The 21730-nt window shown below is 41.9% G+C and overlaps 1 protein-coding gene across 2 annotated transcripts in view; it reads left to right on the forward strand.

Moving 5' to 3' along the window:
* CDH13 (cadherin 13) overlaps positions 1-21730 on the forward strand; it is a 1034159-nt gene that overhangs the window by 222690 nt on the left and 789739 nt on the right. For both annotated transcript variants that reach the window (XM_043599762.1, XM_043599763.1), the window contains exon 2: positions 2619-2730. In XM_043599762.1, the coding sequence (XP_043455697.1) occupies positions 2619-2730 (112 nt within the window). The remainder of the gene's footprint in view (positions 1-2618; positions 2731-21730) is intronic.

A 21730-nucleotide genomic window follows, 5' to 3' on the forward strand; every position in this document is an offset into this window, starting at 1 on the left:
AGAAGAATCCTGAATAGAGCCCACCAAGAAATCAGGAAGGAGAAGGAGCTACAGAGAGACAAGAACAGGGGCTCAGCTCTTCTATCCTCTCAATCAGTTCTGGATTCTTATCCTCAGGATCCAGAGAGAAATGGTATCTCCTTAGTTCCTACGAGGTGACTGGTTTACCGGTCTGGGGTTGAGGGCAGAATTAGCTGATTAGAAGGTTAAGGTATAATTGTAGGCGCAGGATGCCTGGAGGCCACCTTTGACCATTTGCTATTTAACTGAATTAGCTGTTGGCCAGTTAAAGATTTTCTGCTTGCAAAATCGCCAGCAAATTATTCTGAGTCCTGAATCTGCATTCTGTGTGTGTGCCCCTTGGGGTGTTAGCATTATGACTGCCTCGGAAGCAATCTAACCAGAGCCTGATCTGCAGGCAAGGGGAAGTTTCACAAGCAGAATTGCTCAGGTACAGAGCTATAATAATACCCTAACCCCTTTGATTTTAGAGAGATGATGTCGGTCAGGGTGATGATTCCCCCATTTCAATTTCTCTGATGTTCCTCAATCTGACCACACCATGAACCTCCAAAGATTGATTCTTTGTCTTATTCCTTGGGGTTCAGTGCATTTCAGTGGGCTGTTATTTACAGAGAAGCCCGGGTTCCACAGCTTCCAACCTTGTGTACAACCCTTTGAGTTTGCTGGTGGGGACGATAATGAGTTTTCTTCAGCAGCTGTGTACAGTGGTTAAGAGTTTGTATCCTAATATCAAAGTTTGGTTTCCCAAGAAGCAGACACTAAGTCAAGGATTGGAGCGCAAGTAGCTTTCTTTGGAGAGTGGTGTCGGAGAAATACCAACAGGAGTTGAGGAAATGAGCCAGGGAAGAAAAGGCAGTGAATGGAAGATGAGTTATCAAGCTAGATGCCACTGTGGACAATTGGAGTTGAATTCCAAGTGGAAATGGGGAGACAGAACACTTGCCTCCCAGGTATGGCTCCAGAGGGGGAGAGAGCTGAGGTATTTGTGCACCAGTTCCCACCTGGTATGGTGGAGGGCTGCTACTGAGAATCTCCGAACGCTCTCTGCTGGCACCATGCTGTTAAAGCAGCCTTCCATGGGATTCAGAGAAGTAGCTCAGCCAAATGTAAAGTCCTGCCCTAGGGTGTGGAAAGCCTGTGGGGTCTGGGAGGAGCTCTGACCGTGATCCATCTCAGAGGACACCTAAGCCTGGATTTGGATCCTGGCTCTACCTGTCCCAGCTCTACAATCTTGGATCTTGGGCCAACGTGTGAGAACATCAGGCCCTTTGTAAAATGTAAGAATTTAATTTCCTATAAGAAATTAAATATGGGGTACCTGGATGGCTCGGTTAGTTGAGCGACCAACTCTTGATTTCAACTTGGTTCATGAGTTCGAGCCCCGTATCGGGCTCTGAGTGGACAGTGCAGAGCCTGCTTGGGATTCTCTCTTCTTCTCTCTGTGTCCCTCCCCTGCTCTCTCTCTCTCTTTCAAAGTAAATAAACATTTAAAATACTAAATACATCATAGGGCTGCTGTGGGGATTAAAGGAGATGACGCATAGCAAACGTAGACATGCTTGCCATGTACTAAAGGCTGAAAAACGTTAGCAGTTGTATGTTAAGTTTTATGGAGCATGTAATCTGTGCCAGTATATATGGTAGGTCCTTGGTATCAAAGTTGGGGAAAAAGAGGTAACTCCTATCTTCACAGGGCTTGTAGTCTTTGCCTACTAAATCTATGACTCTTCCTTGCCTTACTGAATTACCCCTTGCCCAGGAGTGTGTCACCTACTATTATATTCCAAAACATATAGCCTAAATTTTTGACTCTGGGATGAAGAACCCCAAGGGTTTGCAAAGACAAAGCTGAGCTTTTGGAAGCAATTGTGAATTTTAGGTTTTCTAGTAGCCAAACTTACACAAGTACAAAGAAAGTGGTAACATTGACTTTAACAACATATCTGTTTAGTCCGGTCTGTAAAATATTATTATTTGAACAGTAATCTATATACAAATTATTAATTATTTTACATTATTTTTTTAAATTTTTTGTAGTCAGTCTTCAAACTCCTACATGTATTTTACACTGACATTTTCAGCCCAGCTACATTTCACATGCTTAGTAGCTGTGAGTGTCTCAAGGCCACCATATTGGATTGCAAAGGTCTAGTGGGCCCTGAATTCCTTTGGGAAGTAATTTCCAATGGAATAGTTGTGCTTTCCTCCTCATTATAGATGGCACTGCTCCTTTGCATCTGTGACAGTGAAGTTGGTTTTAGCTCAGGCATCATATGAAATTGACTGTTTTTGTAACAAAATTTCACACATAGAAACCATGGTGAGAGTCTTAGCAGGTGTAAAAATCTGACAAAGTTATTTCTTTAACGGCAACTTAATGGAAACTGCAGCAGCTGTTCCCATTTGCGTGTTTTCCAAATCTCATCGCCAAAACGAATTGTTGGCAGCCACGGGAGAAATATCAACTTACCTCTTCATTTGGGAAATAAAATTAAAACCTCAGCTCATTTCTAAAAGTCACAGATTTGGTAAACTTAGCAGGGCAAACACATAAGCCGCAGTTAAAATATTGATGGCTTCGGTTTTTTTCTCAGGTGCTGCTGCTAACATCTGCAGAAGATTTGGACTGCACGCCTGGATTTCAGCAGAAATTGTTCCATATCGATCAGCCGGCTCAGTTCATTGAGGACCAGGCAATTCTAAACCGTAAGCAATGTCACTTGATGATTCTTTTGGCCCCTTTTCATGTTCGAACTCACCAATGTCTGAGAATGTGTCTCAGGATGTGGTATTTCCTAAGCTAAGTGTTTTCTGATTGTTTTCTGTCTCTGCTTGACCCAGGGTGGAAGCTCTTGACCTAGGGCCTTGTTAGCTGAGAGGTGAACAGAGTAGTTGTGTATCGCTTTGTAGTATTTTGTCATCAGTGAGCATTTCCCCACTACTCCCAGAAAAGGGGACCACCAGTCCCTAATGTAAGGAAACGAAATCCATTTCACTTGGGCAGATCCCCGAGCACAAAACCATTGTCTTCCCATGGATTGATGTTAGATCGGGATTTCTTGTGCGTAGTGTTAGGTCAAAATGATGGTGAGAGCAGGTTGGCTTCTGGGAATTTTTAGTCCTAGGAATTCAAAACTCCTATTCTGAAGGCTAATTGAGGCTCTTCAGAAAGATTCACAGAGGTAGGGAGGCAAACCATAAGAGACTTTTAAATACAGAAACCAAATTGAGGGAGGATGGGGGCTTGGGGGAGAGGGGATAATGGGTGATGGGCGTTGAGGAGGGCACTTGTTGGGATGAGCACTGGGTGTTGTATGTAAGCGATGAACCATGGGAATCTACCCCAAAACTCAAGTGCACACTTCACACACTGTATATTAGCCAATTTGATAATAAATCATGTTTAAAAAATTAATAAAATAAAATCATTTAAAAAAAAAAGAAAGAAAGATTCAGAAACTCTACTGGCTATTTTGTGGAGTAAACTCAAATCCCCCCAAATTCCAATGAAAATATTCTCCTGTCAGATCTGTGGTTATCATCTCTTCCTATTTTTAATGCCAACATCACATTGTTTTATCTTCAGGAGAGTAGAGCGTACATTGCTAAATGTGTGGTGAGCATAGTTTTAGCACAATAGAATTTAAAATTGATGGTAGGCAAATAACCATTTAATTGTAGACTCTTGAGCACCATTTTTTAACATCCGGGAATGAAGGTTTTGAAAACAGTGATTTAATTTGGTCAGATGCTCCAAGGTCCCTTTAGGGAAGATTATTGTGCATTTGCCCTTATGGTCTCAGGTTTGCCTTGAGCATACTCCTTCATTCCTGTGCTCTGTGGCTGGTCTGTTTAAAGGAAAACAAAACAAAACAAAACAAAACCAGCCTGCGTGATTGGATTATTCTGTGAGGCTGGAACACATTTTAAGAGTTGAAAGAACACGGTAATGAAGACGCAATGCTGATCAGCAAGGCAGCTACCCAAGGTGAAGTCCGTGAGCATCTTGATGCAATTACACCAATGAAATCATGTCAGTAATTAGAGTCTGCAATGACAAGGTACAGGATCAGCACAAGAAGTGAATTCCAATATGTGATTTCATGTTAATTTGATCCCTGAGTGTGACTTTTGAGTCAGACCATCAGGAACCCTCATTTGTCTTTTGAGTCTTCTATTTATCAGAATCAATGTGTTTCAAAGGGAACTTTGTTTAAGAGAACCATTTTTCTGGCTCTTCTCTTACCTGTCTCATCTTCTCTCTTCTCTTTCTCTCTCTCTTTGTCTCTCTGTCTCCCTTTTCTTTCTTTTCTTTTTTCTTTTTTGCAAGTGGTTATCCCAAATGGCATGTATATTAACATGGGTGGGAATGTGAAACCACCCTGAGTATGGAAATTAATAGAGTTGGTATGCAAAGCAGGCCCATAAATGTGATTGCTTCTGTAATCCTCGCGACACCAAACAGCTTTTAATTCACCGCTGAGAAGCTGGAAACAATCATACTTTGGGGGATCTTTTTAATTTAAACCAGACCATACTGTACATTCCAATATCACAGTTTTGTGTGTATCTGTGTTTTTTTTTTAATCCCGTAAGTAATTATGTGGGTTATGGTTGTTGGTTCTGTGTAAGCTAGTAAATGCTAAATGGAACCAGCTTGATTATCAATGATAGCACATTTAGGAAAAGTCAGTAATATGGGAATTGAGGATATTTAAAATTATATATATGAATTTGTGTGTAAATTGTTGGATCAGCAAAATCTGACTAGCTCCCCTCTCGGTGAAACTGTAGGTTCATATGTCTTCGTAGGGTTAAAAAAAAAATACGAAGAGTAGATCTGGTTTGGTACTTCTGAGTTCATCTCAAAGCAATATACATAGACTGTTATGAGTTAGGCCCTGAGAATAAGGTTAATTGTACCTAAATGAAGAAGAAAGTTTCCATAGACTCGAGAATGCCTACTGAATATTGTTTGGGAAAAATCTGGATTTCTAGAAGAAGTAGCAAAGTATTGCTCTGTTCTAGAGGAAAGGAAAAGTCCGGAGTATTGAAGAAGTTTCCCCCTAGCCAATGAACATTCCCCCTACTCTCTCCCTCCCTCTCCCTCTCCCCTCTCTCATTCTGTTTCTTTCATGGGTTTCCCTATGGTTTCTATCTCTTGAAAATGTGATTAACCAAGAAACTGGTGAGTGGTGGGTACTCTCAGAACGAAGGCCATATTGACACAAGGCTAACGTCTGGGTGAAAGTGGAAAAGAATCAAACAGAACCAGAAAGCTAAAAAATACTTGAAGTTGTATACTAAGATCCAGGAAATGGTTAGGATCATTTTAGTGACACACAGACACACACAGACACACACAGAGACACACACAGGCACACACAAAATTGATGTTTTAGGTAATAAAATTTTAGGTTAAAAGACACCAGGCTAGTAACATCTCTTGAACTCCACTTATGGCATTTGTATTTTCCATTTTTCCTGTTTCTTTACAATACTTAAGAGCTTTGGTTTCCAATCATTATAAAGTTTGGTCTTGTAGAAGGTGTAAACACAGCATAATCAATCAGTTGATGTCTACACTTTTCACCATTCTGTAAAGTTGTCTGAAAGTCTTGTGTCCTTGCCTGACAGATGTATTATATCTGCTCATACCCCATACTTATATTCAACCAATTCTGTGTTCAGCTTTTAGCAGGCTATAGAGAATGTTTATTCTGTCCACGGCTTCCTGCTCTCTTTGTTCAGACAGTAATATTTCCTTTTATCCTTTTTCATCTTTTTCTTCAATTCTCAATGACTTATCTTTTTCTCCTTTAACTGTTACTAATGGTCACCTCCATTCCTTTTATTTCCCTAATATTTTATTCACTGTTCACTCCAATACATCTTTCCTTCAGTTGTTCTAAAGCCTTTTATTTTCTTCACATCCAAATAACTCTTTATTCTACTCTCCTTTCCACTAACTAGACTTGCTTTCGTCTTTAAAAGGCCATTTTTCAACAAGCTTCTAGGATCAAAACATGGTGTCCCACTATTTCTTCTAATGTAACCAAGGGAGCTCTTTCATTGTATCTTTCACGGTGTGATGCAAAGCCCCCAACTCATGGTAACTTGGACAAAAGTTTCCTGCCTTCATCCCAGTCTTGAAAGATGAGCTGGGAAGATGTGGCTATTTCCTTTTTTTTTTTTTTTTTTTTTTTATGAGAAGTACAAGAAGAAGGGAGAGGACAGTTTAGAAGGCAGAAACTCAGGAGATATCTATTCAAGGCCTTTGTATTCAGGGAGGAATCTTTAAGGGGTTTGTGGTAAGGGTTCCCTCAAGGCCTCCAACACCCTGAATTCTCTTAATGGGTTTGTGTTGTTGCTTGCTTATCTCCAACATGAAAATCATGTCATTCTGGTACTCACCCTCTTGAGCCCGTGATCTCTGAATAGGGATGCTGCTTATACACTCCCAGTCAACACTCAGGCTTCAGAAGAGTAAGTGGCCTGGAAAACTGAGCAGCTACGAGCTGAGGTGGAAAAGGACCACGTGATAAGCCCCTGACTATTTTGTGTTCTGCAAAATTACAGCACAGACTATTCTGCCCTGGCCGCATCAGCTCAGACACATCTTCCTAGCATTATGTAGAGATCTCTGATCATGAAGGTAGCTAGGGGAACCATACTCATGACCCTCCAGCTTCATTTATGGGTTGTCTCCAACTTCCAGTGTCCAGAAAGGACACCCCATTGGCCATCCAGGCGCTATCAGGCCAACACTTTCCTGCCTCTTCTTGTTCATTCTTCCTCGGTCACTTATTGTGGACCACAGACACACAGAAAGACACAGACACACAGACACAGTTACACACAGATAAATTGCTGCATCTGAGTTACAAGCCATACAATTACACTTTTAATCATCAACCTGCACTAGTTAGAATAGGCCTGGTATCAAACAACTCCAGTGAGCTAACACAATGAAAGTTTATTTCTCATTCAGGTCATGAGGATACAAGTTGGGCTACTTCTTGGGTAGCTCTACTCCAAGTGTCTGCCCTCCACACAGGAACTTGAGGACTCAGGCTGCTTCCAAGTTGGTCGTACCATTCTGAGCCTTCCAGTCATTCTTATGTCACTTGGCTGGGGACAAGAGAAAGTATGGGAGAAACACAGGTTTAGCCACTTTAGCTCAAAAGTGACCCACAATTTCTGTTCATACTCTATTTGCCAGTCATGTTAAGGCTGGGCTGGCCATGAGCAAGTCATTTGAACCCTCTGAGTTTTTGATGATCTCATCTAAGAAGGATAGTAGCGGTTCTTACTTTTAGAATTGGTGATTATCGATGAAGAAATGTGTAGAATGCATTGAAAATGCAATGAATAAATTAAAGCTGCAATTATTATTACTGTCACTATTGCTATTGTTGCTGCTATGGTTGTTATTATTACTGTTATTCATGGACCTTAGATGGGTTCAATTTCCCTATAGTGACTATCTAGTCCAGGCTTTATAGAAGACAAATCATGGGTATTAAAAATCTGAAGAAGTGAGTGATTTTTTAAGATTTGAACTCTATGAACCAATAGAACTTTTTTTAAATCTTGGGTTGATTAAAACATATTTTTAAACATTTTTCTAAACCTGTATATGAAAAAAGAGAAAAAAAAGAAAGCAGATAGATGAGATAGAGGGAGAATACTACCATTTACTTTAGTAAGAATGTTCTTTTGAAAGGTCATTTGGAAAAACATAAAAATAAAATAAAAGATCATTTGGCATAAAAAAACAAACAAAACAGGAATAAGGACTAATTACAGCAGAGAAGGCAGTTCTTTAATATGAATAAATCTTCCTTTGTAAGAGAATGTGCCAAAGGTCCTTATTTACCTCATTTTGTTGGGAGATCACATATCAAAAGCATTAGGTTGATGTTCTTTTTTTACTATTGACTTTTATGATATTGTTCTGAAGTTTCAATGTGTTCATTTTTCTACAAAGGCACGGATAAGTCTTAAGTGATTTCCTTATGACAGGCTGTATGCCCACACTGACAGCAAGAAAAGAGAGAGAGAGAGAGAGAGAGAGAGAGAGAGAGAGAGAGAGAGCATTTCTGGAAAATGTAAGAAAGTATGCATACCTTAGGAACAGATGTTGGGATTTGCAAAAGCGTCATGGGTGTTGACCAGTGTGTGTGGAGTGCCCCCTTGAACCTCATAACAGGCCTTATGGGACAAAATACTCTCATGTGCCCATTTTAGAGGTAAGGGTACTAAGGCTGGGGTAGGCAAAGCTATCTACCCAAGATCATATCACTCATATTTGTCAGTGTCAAGATTTGAACCCAGGATTTCAGTCCCATGGTTCTTATCCATAGTTCTCTGGTCTAGTCTCTTGTAGTTTTTGTTGATGTTAAGGGTGGCACATCAAAGAAATTTGCCCCTTAATTTCCCTATCTACATTCATCAGCCTGGTTGAGACAGAGAATTTCTACTGTGTTGTATTTTTTCTGTTCATAACCAAGTTTCATTTTTCCTCTGTAATATTAAAAAAAATACAAAAAATACCTCTTTTTCCTTGTTTATAATGGATCCAGTTAGTACCAGATTGTCCATGACCTGCAATTCCTGGCTTTCCACCCTCCCTATGAGTTTCTTTTACCAGGACACTGGTTGGTCATGCCACCTTGACACTGACCTTGGTTAGTAGCCGGGTCATCCATGGAGTGCATGGTGTTGCATTAATCATATTTGTACTTAACATACATGAGTCATGGCTTTTGAGGGTGTTTTTAATTGACTATAAATCAAACAGGGAACTTGAAAAATGAAGGCAATTAATGAAAAAGCAATGTGAGAGGTGTTTTGCATCCTAACGTAGGAAATACATCGCCAGTGAATTAAATGTCAAAACAAAGGCCCTTTTGACCCTGCTGAAAAGATTTCATTTGGATGGTAATAAATGGATGAACTTTCCAACCTGGCAGGTGGAGAAAATGCCTGCTTCCTGAGTTCAAGCTCACTTGGGCTTTTATGTGTCCATATTCTCTGTCTTTTATGTGTCTATATTCTTGTGAACTTCCCAAGCTCTTTTATTTTTGTTTTTAGTTTTTGTGATTAAAATAAAAACAATGATAATTTATTTTCCATTTTCTGATTGTATTTTGCACTACTGACTCATATTTTCCCTCAAGTTGGGAGATTAATTAAGTGATTAATGAAATACTTGACCATCCCCTGTACAGCATTTTGGATAGATCTGAATATGGTTAGAGTTTCAAGTGGTATATTTATTTAAGCTTTTGGGATATGCCAACAAATATTACTCTGAGGCCACTCAATTCACTCCACATTATGAAGGTGACTATACTTTGGGTCAGAATGTGGACTCCTATTTACATTAATGAGAGTTGTTCCTATATTTAAATAGAGTCATATAGGGATGTAGTATTTGTATGGGTTTGCTTTTCCACCCCATCAACCAACATATTTGTGACAATCTCATAATCATTCAATTAATATTATTAAAGTCTTCATAAATATATTAACTACCTCATTTTATAAATGTAAGGTGATATAGTAAATACAGAATAAAAGGGACACAAACCTTGTGTTCTTGGAGAGGGCTATAATGAAGTGCTTAGAGATCCTTCCGTTGAACTCGGGTGCTACGTTGTGCTTTGAAGAGTAGGAAACATATGAAGTAATGGAGTGAGGGGCCCAATCAGGTGAGGAATCTAATGCAGATGGGCTCCTGTAGTTTTCTTATCAGCAGAATGGAAGAAATAAACAGGCTGGAGGAATCACACTGTCAGCCCGGGGCTAAATTTGCCCCACAGATAGGTCCTGTCTGGCTGCTCAGTGTGGAAGTGTTTAGCGAAAAATATTTAATGAAAAGAAGTTGTTGTCAACATTGAGAATTTCACTTTTTAAAAATTCATAACTTCTGGGAAGATTAGGCCTGGAGAATACAGATCCCAGAGGCAGGCTGCCTGGGTTCAAATCCAAGGTCGGCTCATTATCAGCTAAGTAATTTGGGCAAGTTAGAGGAACACAAAAAACTCATTGTGCCTCAGCTTCCTCATTTGTAAAATGAGTATTATAATGGTGGTAACCTCTATAGGTTGCTCTGAGGATTAAATATTAATCTATCTAAAGGGCTCTGAATAGTGGCTGGCCTATAGAAAGCACTAGAATATTAGCTGCCAGAAGTAGTGTAGTGATAATAGTAGCTGAGATCTTCCCTGTGCCCCTCCAGTCTCTGCTGTCCTCTTATCATCCAGTCGGCTTCCTCGTTCATTCTGCCTGCCCCTTATAGGCATCTAAATTCACTCCATGAAGGGGCACCTGGCTGGCTCAGTTGGTAGAGCATGAGACATTAGATCTCGGGGTTGTGAGTTCAAGCCCCACAGTGGGGGGGGGGGCAGGCTGTACTTAAGATAATATTTTTAAAAATCTTAAAAAAAAATTCACTCCATGAAATCACCATTGTCCCCAGTACTGGTGTATGGATTGAATGATGTGCCACAAAGACCAACCACATGTGTTGTTTTTATCAAACCACTGCTGTTACTGACAGTAACTGTTCTTGGTGGTCAGAGAAGCAGAAGACAATGCTGAGTGATGGGAGGGTATGGGCTGGCTGGCATTGGCTAAGATTTTGAAATCTATTTTCAATGTTTTGAATCATCAATACACATAATGTGTGAAAAGGAGTACCATGTGTTCAGACAGTGTGACTGGCTTTCTAGAAGTTCAGAATAGGAGATAAGAAAGAAGAGTGGGGAAACATGGGCTGTCATGGAGCCACCTGCAAAGTTCTCAGATGGAGGTGGTTGGGAGGTATATCTGAGGAGAGGTGGGAGCATGACCGAGGAGGACGTATAAACAAAATAAGGGTGGGAACAGAGCCCCAGAGAAATCCAAGGGTCTAGACTAGGGAAGCCATATAGTTTTTTTTTAAGGTTATTTATTTATTTATTTTGAGAGACAGAGCAAGAGGGGAGGGTCAGAGAGAGAGAGAGAGAGAGAGAGAGAGAGAGAGAATCCCAAGCAGGTTCCAAGCTGATAGCCCAGAGCCCAATGTGGGGCTCGAGCTCATGAACCACAAGAACAAAACCAAGAGTTGGATGCTTAACCGACTGAGCCACCCAGGTTCCCCTAGAAGTTTTCTAAAAGAAATGAATAATTAGTTGAGTCTATCCCAGCTCACTGACTTGTGTGACCCCTTTACTCTCTGCACCTCTGTTTTCCCATTTGCATAATAAGGGTATATCAGTCTCATTATAGCAGGGCTGTTTGGGCTGTGATCCAAAGTAACCCAACTCCACCTGGCGTTAGCAAAAACATATAAAATTATCAGCTCACATGACTGAGATTTTTGAGGCTTGAACTTGCTTCAGGAACATCAGGATCTAGAGGCTCTGATGATGTCATCAGTATCACCCTTCTGCCCTCAGTTCTGCTTTCTCTCATGTTGGTAGCCTTCACTCTCAGAGGTCACTTGCCTCCAAGATGGTGACCAGAAACCTCAGGATTTCCTTCTCTCATTTTAACAACTTGAAACATCTCTTTTCCAAGTGCTTCAGCAAACATCTCCTGGCTAAGTCTTCTGGTCCACTTGGGCTCACGCACCTATACCTGAGCCAGTCACACTGTCAAGAGATTTTGGTATTTCTGCTGGCCAGGACTGGGGAAATGGAGATGCTGTTCCCTGAAGGAAAGGGGCAATGCTGGGCTGGCAAAAAACAAGAGTCCACCGTGAGGGCGTTTTACTCTGCTGCTAAGGCCCTTTTGAGCACCAGCATTCCATGACGGCAGGCTGTGCCCAAGTTTAAGAATTTGTAGAAGCCAGCATACACACACACACACATGGAAATGTTCTCAGGTGGCAGGGAATGAGGATCACTCTCACCCCGGGTTGCTCACTGGTGGTGCTGGTGAGCAGATTGCCTAATTAAGACTGTCAAATCCAATGTGATGCCATATGGCCTCACTCTTCAACCTGTTGAGTGTCTTTGCTCACATGGTTCTGGAGCTGATGTAAATCTCTTTTATTTCTGCTTTTCTTCAAGGGAGTAAGAACGCAGGAACATACGGATGTTGCAGGAGCATCTCCTAATTCAAGGTATTAGAACCACATGAATCGGGCTGCTTAATGAGTAAGGCATCAAAACATAAACTGGGAAAGATGAAGCATGGCTTTCTGAGAAGGCAGAAGATCTTATTATCCTGTAATAGACCAAATCTACACACATTCTGATCATTGTGGTGCCCTCTGTCCTTTTCATGTTAATTTTCACGAAATTTTTGTTGGCTTGAAAGTGAGAGGACAAGAGGTGGAAATACTTGCCAGTCAAAATATCCCCAAGCATTTTTTTTTTTTTTTTTTTTGTATTTCGCCAACTTCACATTTTCCTTCTGGAGACAGAAATAGGATATAAGAAAGGAAATGATATACGTGGATTCCCAACTATTCATTTAATTAATGATTTAAGAAACACAGAATGGTCACCTACCTTATGCCAGGCCCTGTACTAGATGTAAGGGATAAAACTGAACCAGAGTAAAAAAGATGTCTCTTGTGTTGTCACTTTCATTCTTGTGGAAACAGAGGTATAGACAGGATAAGAATAAACTCCTAAGAACACAGGAAAACAATATGTGAAAATCTGATGAAGAATACTATGGAGGAAATAAGACACAGGCATATGGTGGAGATTCATGATGGAGATTTTTGGATGGCTGCTATAGAATGGGCTGCCGAGGAGTTTTCTCTGGGAACCTGAGCCTGTATTATGAGCAGGAAGGCTGGGCCGGTGAACATTTAGGTAGAGGGGCCACATAAGTCAAGAGCCCTAAGATGAGAATAGGTCTTTCAGTTTGAGATTCTCTGATCCAGGAAAGGGGCTACTATTTTATCCATTTAATCAAATCAGCTACTCTGTAAGATAGGATTATAAACCCCATTTTATAGATGAGGGTGTGAAGGTTGATTAAAGGATCCAGTATCTCAGAAAATGGTGAAAAACATGCTCTGATCTTCTGACTCTGTGTGTTCTCTCCACATGAAAAGCTATGCTCAGTGTCCTCCGACAGAAGCACCCCCATCCCCTTTTTTTTGAGAATAGATCGGGGTGACCCTGAGAGCCTCATAGGGCTGACGTGAGGGTGCCTGCATTGGATTGCTTAGTTCCATCACTTACAGTGGTGACATTCTCAGCCAACCTCTCAGCTCCTCAGTTTCCTCATCTGTAAAACAGTAGTAATGTTTTGTGGGTTAATCAAGATAACACAGGTAGGTGTTAGGACAGTGCCAATGACATGCAAGCTCTATATAAAGGTTGGCATACATATTTTTTTTAATTTTTAAATTTTGTTGTAGAGAGGTGGGGAGGGACAGAGGGAAAGAGAATCCAAGCAGACTCCATGCTCAACGTGGAGTCGACTTGGCTCCATCCCACGACTCTGGGATTATGACCTGAGCCAAAATCATGAGTCAGATGCTCAACTGACTGAGCCAACCAGGTGTCCCTAAAGGTTGGTATATTTTATCATTTGAAGGAATAAGGCCAGGGAGGTGAATGTCTATAGAATGATGCTGTTGGAACAGGCAGCACCAGCATCTACCAAAGGTGGCACAGATACCAAAGCTTGGCTCCTTTGAAATAGAACGCGGTTTCTTCCTACTTCCTCTGGGTCTCCCTTTTAGATACTTTCATGTTCTCAGGGTATGTGCCATCACACCCAGCCCCAACACACACACACACACACACACACACACACACACTGCTGCCTCATGCTTGGTCTCTTTGGGCTAAATGTTAAAAGGATGCTCCCAAGAAGCATTTGAGAAGTGATTCCTCCCAGCCTTAAATCAGATGTGTTTTGCAATTCAGGGAGTTAATAAATTGCATATGCTGTACATTACACAGCTCCACCAGGGGGTTATGGGGCAATGCTGTGTAATAAAACAGATATTTTTGCGGCAAAACATATGACTATTTACCCAAAGCAGGATAAATAAGGACCATCACATCAATTCAGGTTGGGTTTTGTGCCAAATGAGTTATGAAAACACTTTTGGTATGCCGAGCCTCCTGGATTTCAGAAATGCAAAACTACTCCTTAGGAGAAGATTCCCTTGAAACATTGCAGACCTCAATTCTGCTAAAACATTCGGCTGGCCTCTTCACATGCCAGCTGCTTCTGGGGGCAGTGGAGTGTGGTAGCAGCTCAGACTCCAGGTTCTAGCTGCCCCCCACAATCCCGTTCCTCCTTGTGAGCAACTTTGTAAATGATGTCTTGGCAGGCCACCCCTGAAAAGTGGCCAACCGCTGCACCAGACTATTTCATTCTAATTTGAAGCCAAAATAGTTGTCAGCCATCCAGGTTCCTCCTAACTGTGCATGTCAGCTGATTCTGGAGCCCTCCCAGAGGATCTATTTTTAGCTAAAAGTGGTTTTAATTTTCATATGTATACATTAAATCCACGGAGGTGGGGGGACTTTCCAAATAAGGAACATTGATTCTGAATAACATGAAAGAAATAATTAGTGCTTGAAAAACAGTTCAAAATATGAGTCAAAACCTCTAAGGAATATGGTTAGCGCTGCATTTTTCAGTGGAAGGAAGTTTGCCGGATTAAAAACAGAAAGCGAGGGCGAGTAGGGATGAACCAGGCCAGAAGAAGGATCCAGATTCACATTCTAGGCACTGAGGAAGGGGACAAGACTAGGGGGTTCTGAAATAGAGAGCAACTGGGATTGTCAGGTGGGTACCCATGGGCATGTGGCCCAGTGGCCATCCACTCCTAGTGTCCAGTGGGGCACGGAGGGTACGGGCTAGAACCAAGTCCTTGCCACACTCATGAGGGATGGGGGAAGGGCAACAGCCCTTAGGAAAAGGCATGGGGCCCGGCACATGGCAGCTCTGATCAAGCTTCCAGGCGTTTTGTTTATTTTGGAGCAAGGCAGTTCTGGGGTGGGTAAGACCTAACATCAAGATGTCTGTAAATTTTTTTTAATGTCCTAAGTTGCCTGCTTTACTTTTGGGGCAGGCCCATTCAAACTTTTTGTTCTCATCATGTACATGTTTGATCAGGCACTTCTCTGTGGTGGGTATTCTCTCTTTGTGTACCTAAGGAGAGGTTAAACAGTTCTGTGTTACGAAACACTTTGTCAGCTGTAATTACAATTCAGTGACTTTATCAGTTCTGATGAATTGCGACCAACTCAAGACTTTAAAGAAAAGGAGTTAATGGGAGGAAGCTGTGGAGCTCACAGGTTCATCCAAAGCCCCAAATGAGAAGACCTCAAAAAGGACAGGAAGTAAAGAAGTTCCAAGAGGTTCAGCAACAGGAACTCAGAGAGAGTTTAGGACAGTGCTTTTCAAACCTGCTATAGTGAGAGATTGGTTTTTGTTTCAATGCACCACAGACTGTTCCTTTTGCAATCAATCAGTCAATGAATCAATCAATAAAAGAGCTGTGAAAATATAATTTTCAACAAATTAAAAACGTGACTCGTGTAGAAATACAAGGTGAATACAGGGCCAAACTCACCAGTTAAAAAGCGCTCTAAGGCAGGTCAAAGAACATTGTAGGATCTAGGTATCTGTGGTGATTTAATCAGGAGGAAATGTTAGCATCAGTTTGCTAGTTCACATACAGAGCTGGCTAATGTCCTACAGGGCAGGAAACTATAACCTTTGGAGTTATCTTTTCTGCTTAACATTATTGGCATCTCTACTATACAGAGATCTACAAATCAACATGTAATTTCACTGAGTCTGCAACCTTCAATAAGTAGTGAACAATGAGGCTGTTAACTTGAAAAATAAAACCTCTGGTAATTTCACCAGCAAAAAAAAAAGGTGTGTGTGTTGGGGGGGTGGGGGGTGGTTGGTATTTCGGGATAGCCGAGCATTGCAATCCCAGACAAGCAAGCTGTGGCAAAACCACTGGGGAGTCCACAGCACAAAGCAGAGAAGCCCCTCTTTTGGAAAGGAAAGGAGCTAGTCAGGAAGGCTGTTGTAAACAAAAAGGCCATTGGAGTAAACTGGGAGTTTGAAGTACAGAGGCTTTTCATTGGCTGAGTTGTGATGGTCTCTCATTGGCTGGGCTGTTTGGGGGCGGGGAGCCGTTCTTCCTCCTCGTGAGATGGGAAAGTAGAGTGTACTTGAGAAGGGGGTCTCTTCTTATTGGGTCTGAAATTGGCCATAAGTGGTAGGGCCTGAGAACTTCCCCTACTGAACCTCCCAATTCCATTTTAGTGAGGGCTCTCTCTATTAATTTTCACAAGGTGGATAAATTACATTTTCCTAGATAAATAATCCTTGAATGGACCTATTAAGTAATGCCTGTATATGACCCTTAAAGAACATTTTTGCCCCCAACACAACATTTTTGTTTTACTTTCAATTTTTTTTGAAGTTTTTAATGTTTATTCATTTTTGAGAGAGAGAGAGAGAGAGAGGGAGTGCGTGAGCAGGGGAGGGGCAGAGAGAGAGGGAGACACCGAATCCAAAGCAGGCTCCAGGCTCTGAGCTGACAGCACAGAGCCGGACATGGGGCTCAAACTCATGAACAGCGAGACCATGACCTGAGCTGAAGTCAGACATCAGTGGACTGAGCCACCCAGGCGTCCCTTACTTTCAAGTTTTAAATAATTTTTCTTAACAATATAAGAACATTTTTTGCTATAAAAATGAAAAAGCAAAGACATACAAAATGTAGGCTTTTAAAAAACTAGACTCATGGGCGTAATATTACTCTATCAAATTGCTTTTTTTAATTAAAAAATTTAATGTTTATTTTTGAGAGACAGAGCATAAGCAGGGGAAGGGCAGAGAGAGAGGGAGAGACAAAAATCTAAAGCAGGCTCCAGGCTCTGAGCCATCAGCACAGAGCCCAATGCGGGTTCGAATCCGTGAACTGTGAGATCATGACCTGAGCCAAAGTCAGTGCTTAACTGACTGAGCCACTCAGGTGCCCCTCAAATTGCTGTATTTATCTTGTCATGGGCCCTTTACAAGGGTTTGGGCACTGGTGTCTGGACCACACCTTTAGTTTTGTAGACCTTAATACGAGTAGCTGAGCTCACTTACCTTCCAGTTTTGGGTGTCTGCCTTCAAATTCTTGGAAGAGAAGCCAATAGACTTGACATTGGTCAAGAGCCCCCACCGTGATCTGGGAGATAGGTTTGGTAGTTAGAGATCCATTCCCTAAAAAAAGGGCTCCAAGCAAAAACAAAGCAAAACAAAAACATCAGAGGCATTCACATAGTTACTGAGATCTGAGAGCTATGGCCCAAACAAGCTGGGGACCGGGGCAGTGCAGGGTTTTGATCACAGGGAAAGATGTCGATAAACCACCATATTCGAACATCATTTGGGCTTCCACATTTAAGTTTTCAGTCACGTGGCCAACAGCTCAAGGTACAACTTCCCAAAATATCACCAGATGACTCATGTTAATAAAGCACAGGTACATTTATTTAAGCCTACTTCCATAAGGAACACCACCTTGACAGAATCTTAGCAACGTCTCAGAAGGTGGAATTCAGAATGGATATTTATAGGGTTTGCGAGGAGGGTCCAGGCTCTCATGATTTAAGGTAGGAAACTGACATCTGGTAAAACTCATGACATACTGATTTAGTATTGGTAGGCATGGCATAGCGAGGTTCTTAGGTAAGCCTTGAATTAAGACCTCCAAGTTGTTTTGATAAATGCTCTGGTGGGCAGACTGCCCCCTCCTGAAACAGTAAAGTTTTTTACTGGTTTAGTCTTATCTTTCTTGAGCAAAGTTTTCTGGTAACAAACAGTTCTTTCAAGTTGATACAATGGTCTTAGTTCTTGGTTCTTAATAGCTGTGCCATATTGATGTGGGTGGTCTCAGCTCTCACAACATGGTACTTTGCATGTTTTCTAAGTCAGAATTTCCTAAACTTCTCTCTACACAACACTGTCCTATAGAATGGTAATAGGAATGCACAATGGAGAACAATATTTTGAAGCTAAGTAAGTTTGGAGAATGCTGGAGGGGCAGGAGGGGTTGGTTTGTATTTTAACTATAGGCCGCTTTTAAAATGTGAAAAGTGCGCAGTAAATGTTGCAGAGGCCTACAGACTTGCCTCAGAATGGAACCCCTTACCAGTCAAAAAGAGTTCATTCAATCCTCCCTAAGCCACAGACCTTCTACCTGCACCCCAGACTCAAGCTACCTTTCCATTCTCACCTGGGGGCTAGGTTAGAACCGCTCCTCTGAGACCCAAACCTTGTCTTTCTTCTTGAGGGGAGGGAAAAGTAGAAATATTTTTCTTTTTCATTCTTTCTTTCTGCTGAGCTCATAGGAAAGAAGGTGGAGTAAAATGCTTAGAAATAAACATACCTTTGAAATAGGTTCTGTCACATAATGACTTTGGAGTCAGGCTCAGAAGCCAGACTTTCTGAGACCCAGGGAACCTTCCCATCTGTCTCCCTCTCTAGCAGCCTCCCTGTCTCCTTTACACAGGTTAAAAGGTCCCAGGGTGGGTGGAAACCTCTCCTCCATGCAATCCTGATTTAGCTCTACCTCAGGCTTACAGTAAAATGTTTGCAAATTAGACAGCCCTTTTCTGGCTTTCAGGACTCTTGTTTTGCTTAAGTCATTAGGCCGGATATTAAATCTTTCACTCTCTTTGCACTCCTGATTCAACATCCTAATCCTCCCTACGGCAAAAGATGCCTCTGGCAAAAGAGCAGGGAGGTCAACTAGGAAAATCTGAAAAGAAAGGCACCTAAGTAAATTTTAATAAGATGGCCCCCCTTGCTTGAGGCACAGACCCAAGCTTACAAGCAGGCAGGAAGCCACTGTATAACCACCCAGGAGTTGAAAATAGAGGTTGGTTCTGGAACCCCTCCTGTGGGTTGATGGCTCTAGACAGCTTGCCTGTCTTAGTCAGAATTTTTTAAAGATCAGGTAGGTTTGAGTAGGGGTAGAGGCGTCAATACTGGCCATTGGCAGGAGTCAGGAGATCTGGGCAGCCTTTAGGGGATTTACAAACCTCTAGGAAGTTATTGGTGACTGAGCACAAAACCCCTGGTGCTTGTATCTTTATCACTCTGTCTCCGCCAAGACTCCAAGCACCAAGACTCCATCTCCAGTATTTATGCCCTTCTAGGTGTCACCTGAGTATCTGGGATTGAGACATTTAAAATAAGGGTAGGTCTGATTTTATTGAGCATTTTAAAAAGGCAGCAAAATGTTATGTTCTACCTCTTCAGATCCCACCAGCTTTGGACTATCCCAGGGAGAGGAGCTAACGTTTCCCGAAGCTTCCCAGGCTGGGTACATGCTTTTTACCATCCCAACTCTGGTCCTCATAGCATCTGTGACAGGCAAACCCCCAGGCTCTGCAATCTGAGCACTGGGATCTAAGTGCTACCTCTCAGGCTTAGTAGCTCTGTGGCCTGGGTGAAGTAACTTAACTTCTCAGGGCTTCTGTTCCTTCTAAAAGGCAAGTATCAGTGAGGTACTGAAGGTGAATCTAAAGCTGACACACAGACACTGCTCAGTAAATGGTAGTTATTTATATCAATTAATGCTATTTAATGTTGGGCTTCCAAACCTCACTTTGAGCTCTGTGACTAAATGATATATACTGTACTACATACAGATTTTGTTCAGGCTCTATCCTATCCCTCCAGATATTTTCCACTTTGCAATGGGAGGCACTCACCTCCCCAGTGGAGCCTCCTGTTTCTCCTCCTACCCACACACTTAATCCCATAAACCGGCTCTGGGCACACGTACCTGGTTGAGGGGCCCAAATGTTTCTAGTTTATTATTAAAATGTTTGCCGTTACATTTACACAGTGCCCGACTGGGTTGATTGCTTCATATATCGACAGTACTAAAGCGCATACTGAATGTTTTGCCTGCCAAGGGCCTTCATCTCGTTCAGCCTGAGCATATATAAAAGTGATTGGAATGGGAGCGTTTGCTCTGTTATTTTGGTGATGGATTTAGGGAAATGGAAAATAGCAAATTGCTTTGTTTCTGGACCTTTGCCAGGTCCTTCCTGGTTATGGATACCACTTGCCTGGTTGATTGAAGAAGGCCAGCTGCTATTCTAATAGCCTAAATCAATGGCCAACGGTGCCGATTCGCACGTGTGTCATGCTCAGTGCAGTGACACGCATCTTATAACTACAAATTAATAACTTTTCTATTATGTATCAATACGGTGCTGTATTTCACAGGTGGATCAGCCCTTCAATACTAACATTGACACTGAGGTCAACTCCACTTTTATTACGTCCTTGAGGAGATTTAGATACAACTCCTGTCCTCGAGTACAGAAGTCCATGCAACAACCTCAGTTTCCACATTTATAAAACAGACCGAGTAAGGCCCAGGTCCCGGGGCTGGGAAAATACAATGAGATGCAGTCTTTGAGAGCATTTTTAAAGACGTTAAGCATTACCCTCTGATATCCGGTGCCTCTTTAGGAAAGATTTCCGTCTGTGTTTACGTCAACTCTTTCACATGGAATGTGTGGTTGACTTACTATATGCAACATCAGTTTCCAGTGTTTTGTTGTTATTTTTACTTTTGTGCGAAATGTTTGGAAAAGGCACATGGTCAGGGGTGACTCAGTGGCTAAGCTTATCTATGACATGTGATGTGAAAGTGTTTGGGTTGATTAAGGCTTCATTCAGTCTGTGCCTCTGGCCTATCTTGCATGGAGGCCTAAGCCTGAACTTTGGGTGGTTTTATTGGCTGGGGTCTCCAGTAAGATGACTCAGAGACGGACATTGGTATGTGGGAAGTTTATTAGGGAGTGCTTTGGGGGTGGTCACATGGAGCAGAGCTGGGTAGAGGACAAACAGTGCTCTGATACAGTCTCACCAAAGACTCAGCCAATCTCCAGGGATCTCTGAAGCCAGCATGCCCCTTCAGAGTAGTCTTGAATTGGGTGAGAGAACCAGGTCTTTTTAGCTCAACGGTGATCTGTCACTGGATGTGGGCCATGGGAAAGAAGTACAATCCTAGGGGAGAAGACCCTCTATAGCCAAGGCATTTCCAGAGAGGGGCTGACAGTCAAAGATGGTCCCCAAAGGCTGGGAAAATAAATCTTTCAGCCCTGAAGAGAAATCTGACAGGTGCATTGCAGCATCCACTATAGTTAGGTCTAAAACAAAGCCATCTGGTACCCACTGAGATAGCTCCCAGTAGTCACTGCTGCCCTTGGAGACAGACACCCACTTCCTAGCATTTTGACCTGGCACGGTGGTGGGGAGGAGGCTGAAGACTGACTGCTTCCCCCTGTGGTACCATAGCTAAGCACTGGTTTGTGACCCCTGTACCTCCTTCTCTTCCTAGCTTCCATTCTTCTGAGCATGGCAGCATGCCGTATCCACCCCCACCTTCTGAAGTAGCACTCACTGGTGTTTGTTTGTTTGTTTGTTAATCTGTAATCCCATAGAATTTCTATCTTTCAGGAGTTTTACCTTTCAGGTATCCTATCATTAACTCTCACATATGATTATTTTTGTGTGTGATTATTTTTGTCATTATTTTAGGCATCTATGTTTGTATTAATTTAGGTAGAAATAAGTTCTCAGCTTAGTCTACCATCTTGAATAAAAGTCTTCGTAGTATTATAAAGGTGGATTTTAATGTGTAAAAATATACAAATTTTTTAAGCAGAAGATGAATAACATAATCTTTTTA

The sequence above is a fragment of the Prionailurus bengalensis genome, chromosome E2 (genome assembly GCF_016509475.1).
Source record: "Prionailurus bengalensis isolate Pbe53 chromosome E2, Fcat_Pben_1.1_paternal_pri, whole genome shotgun sequence".
Lineage (NCBI taxonomy): Eukaryota > Metazoa > Chordata > Mammalia > Carnivora > Felidae > Prionailurus > Prionailurus bengalensis.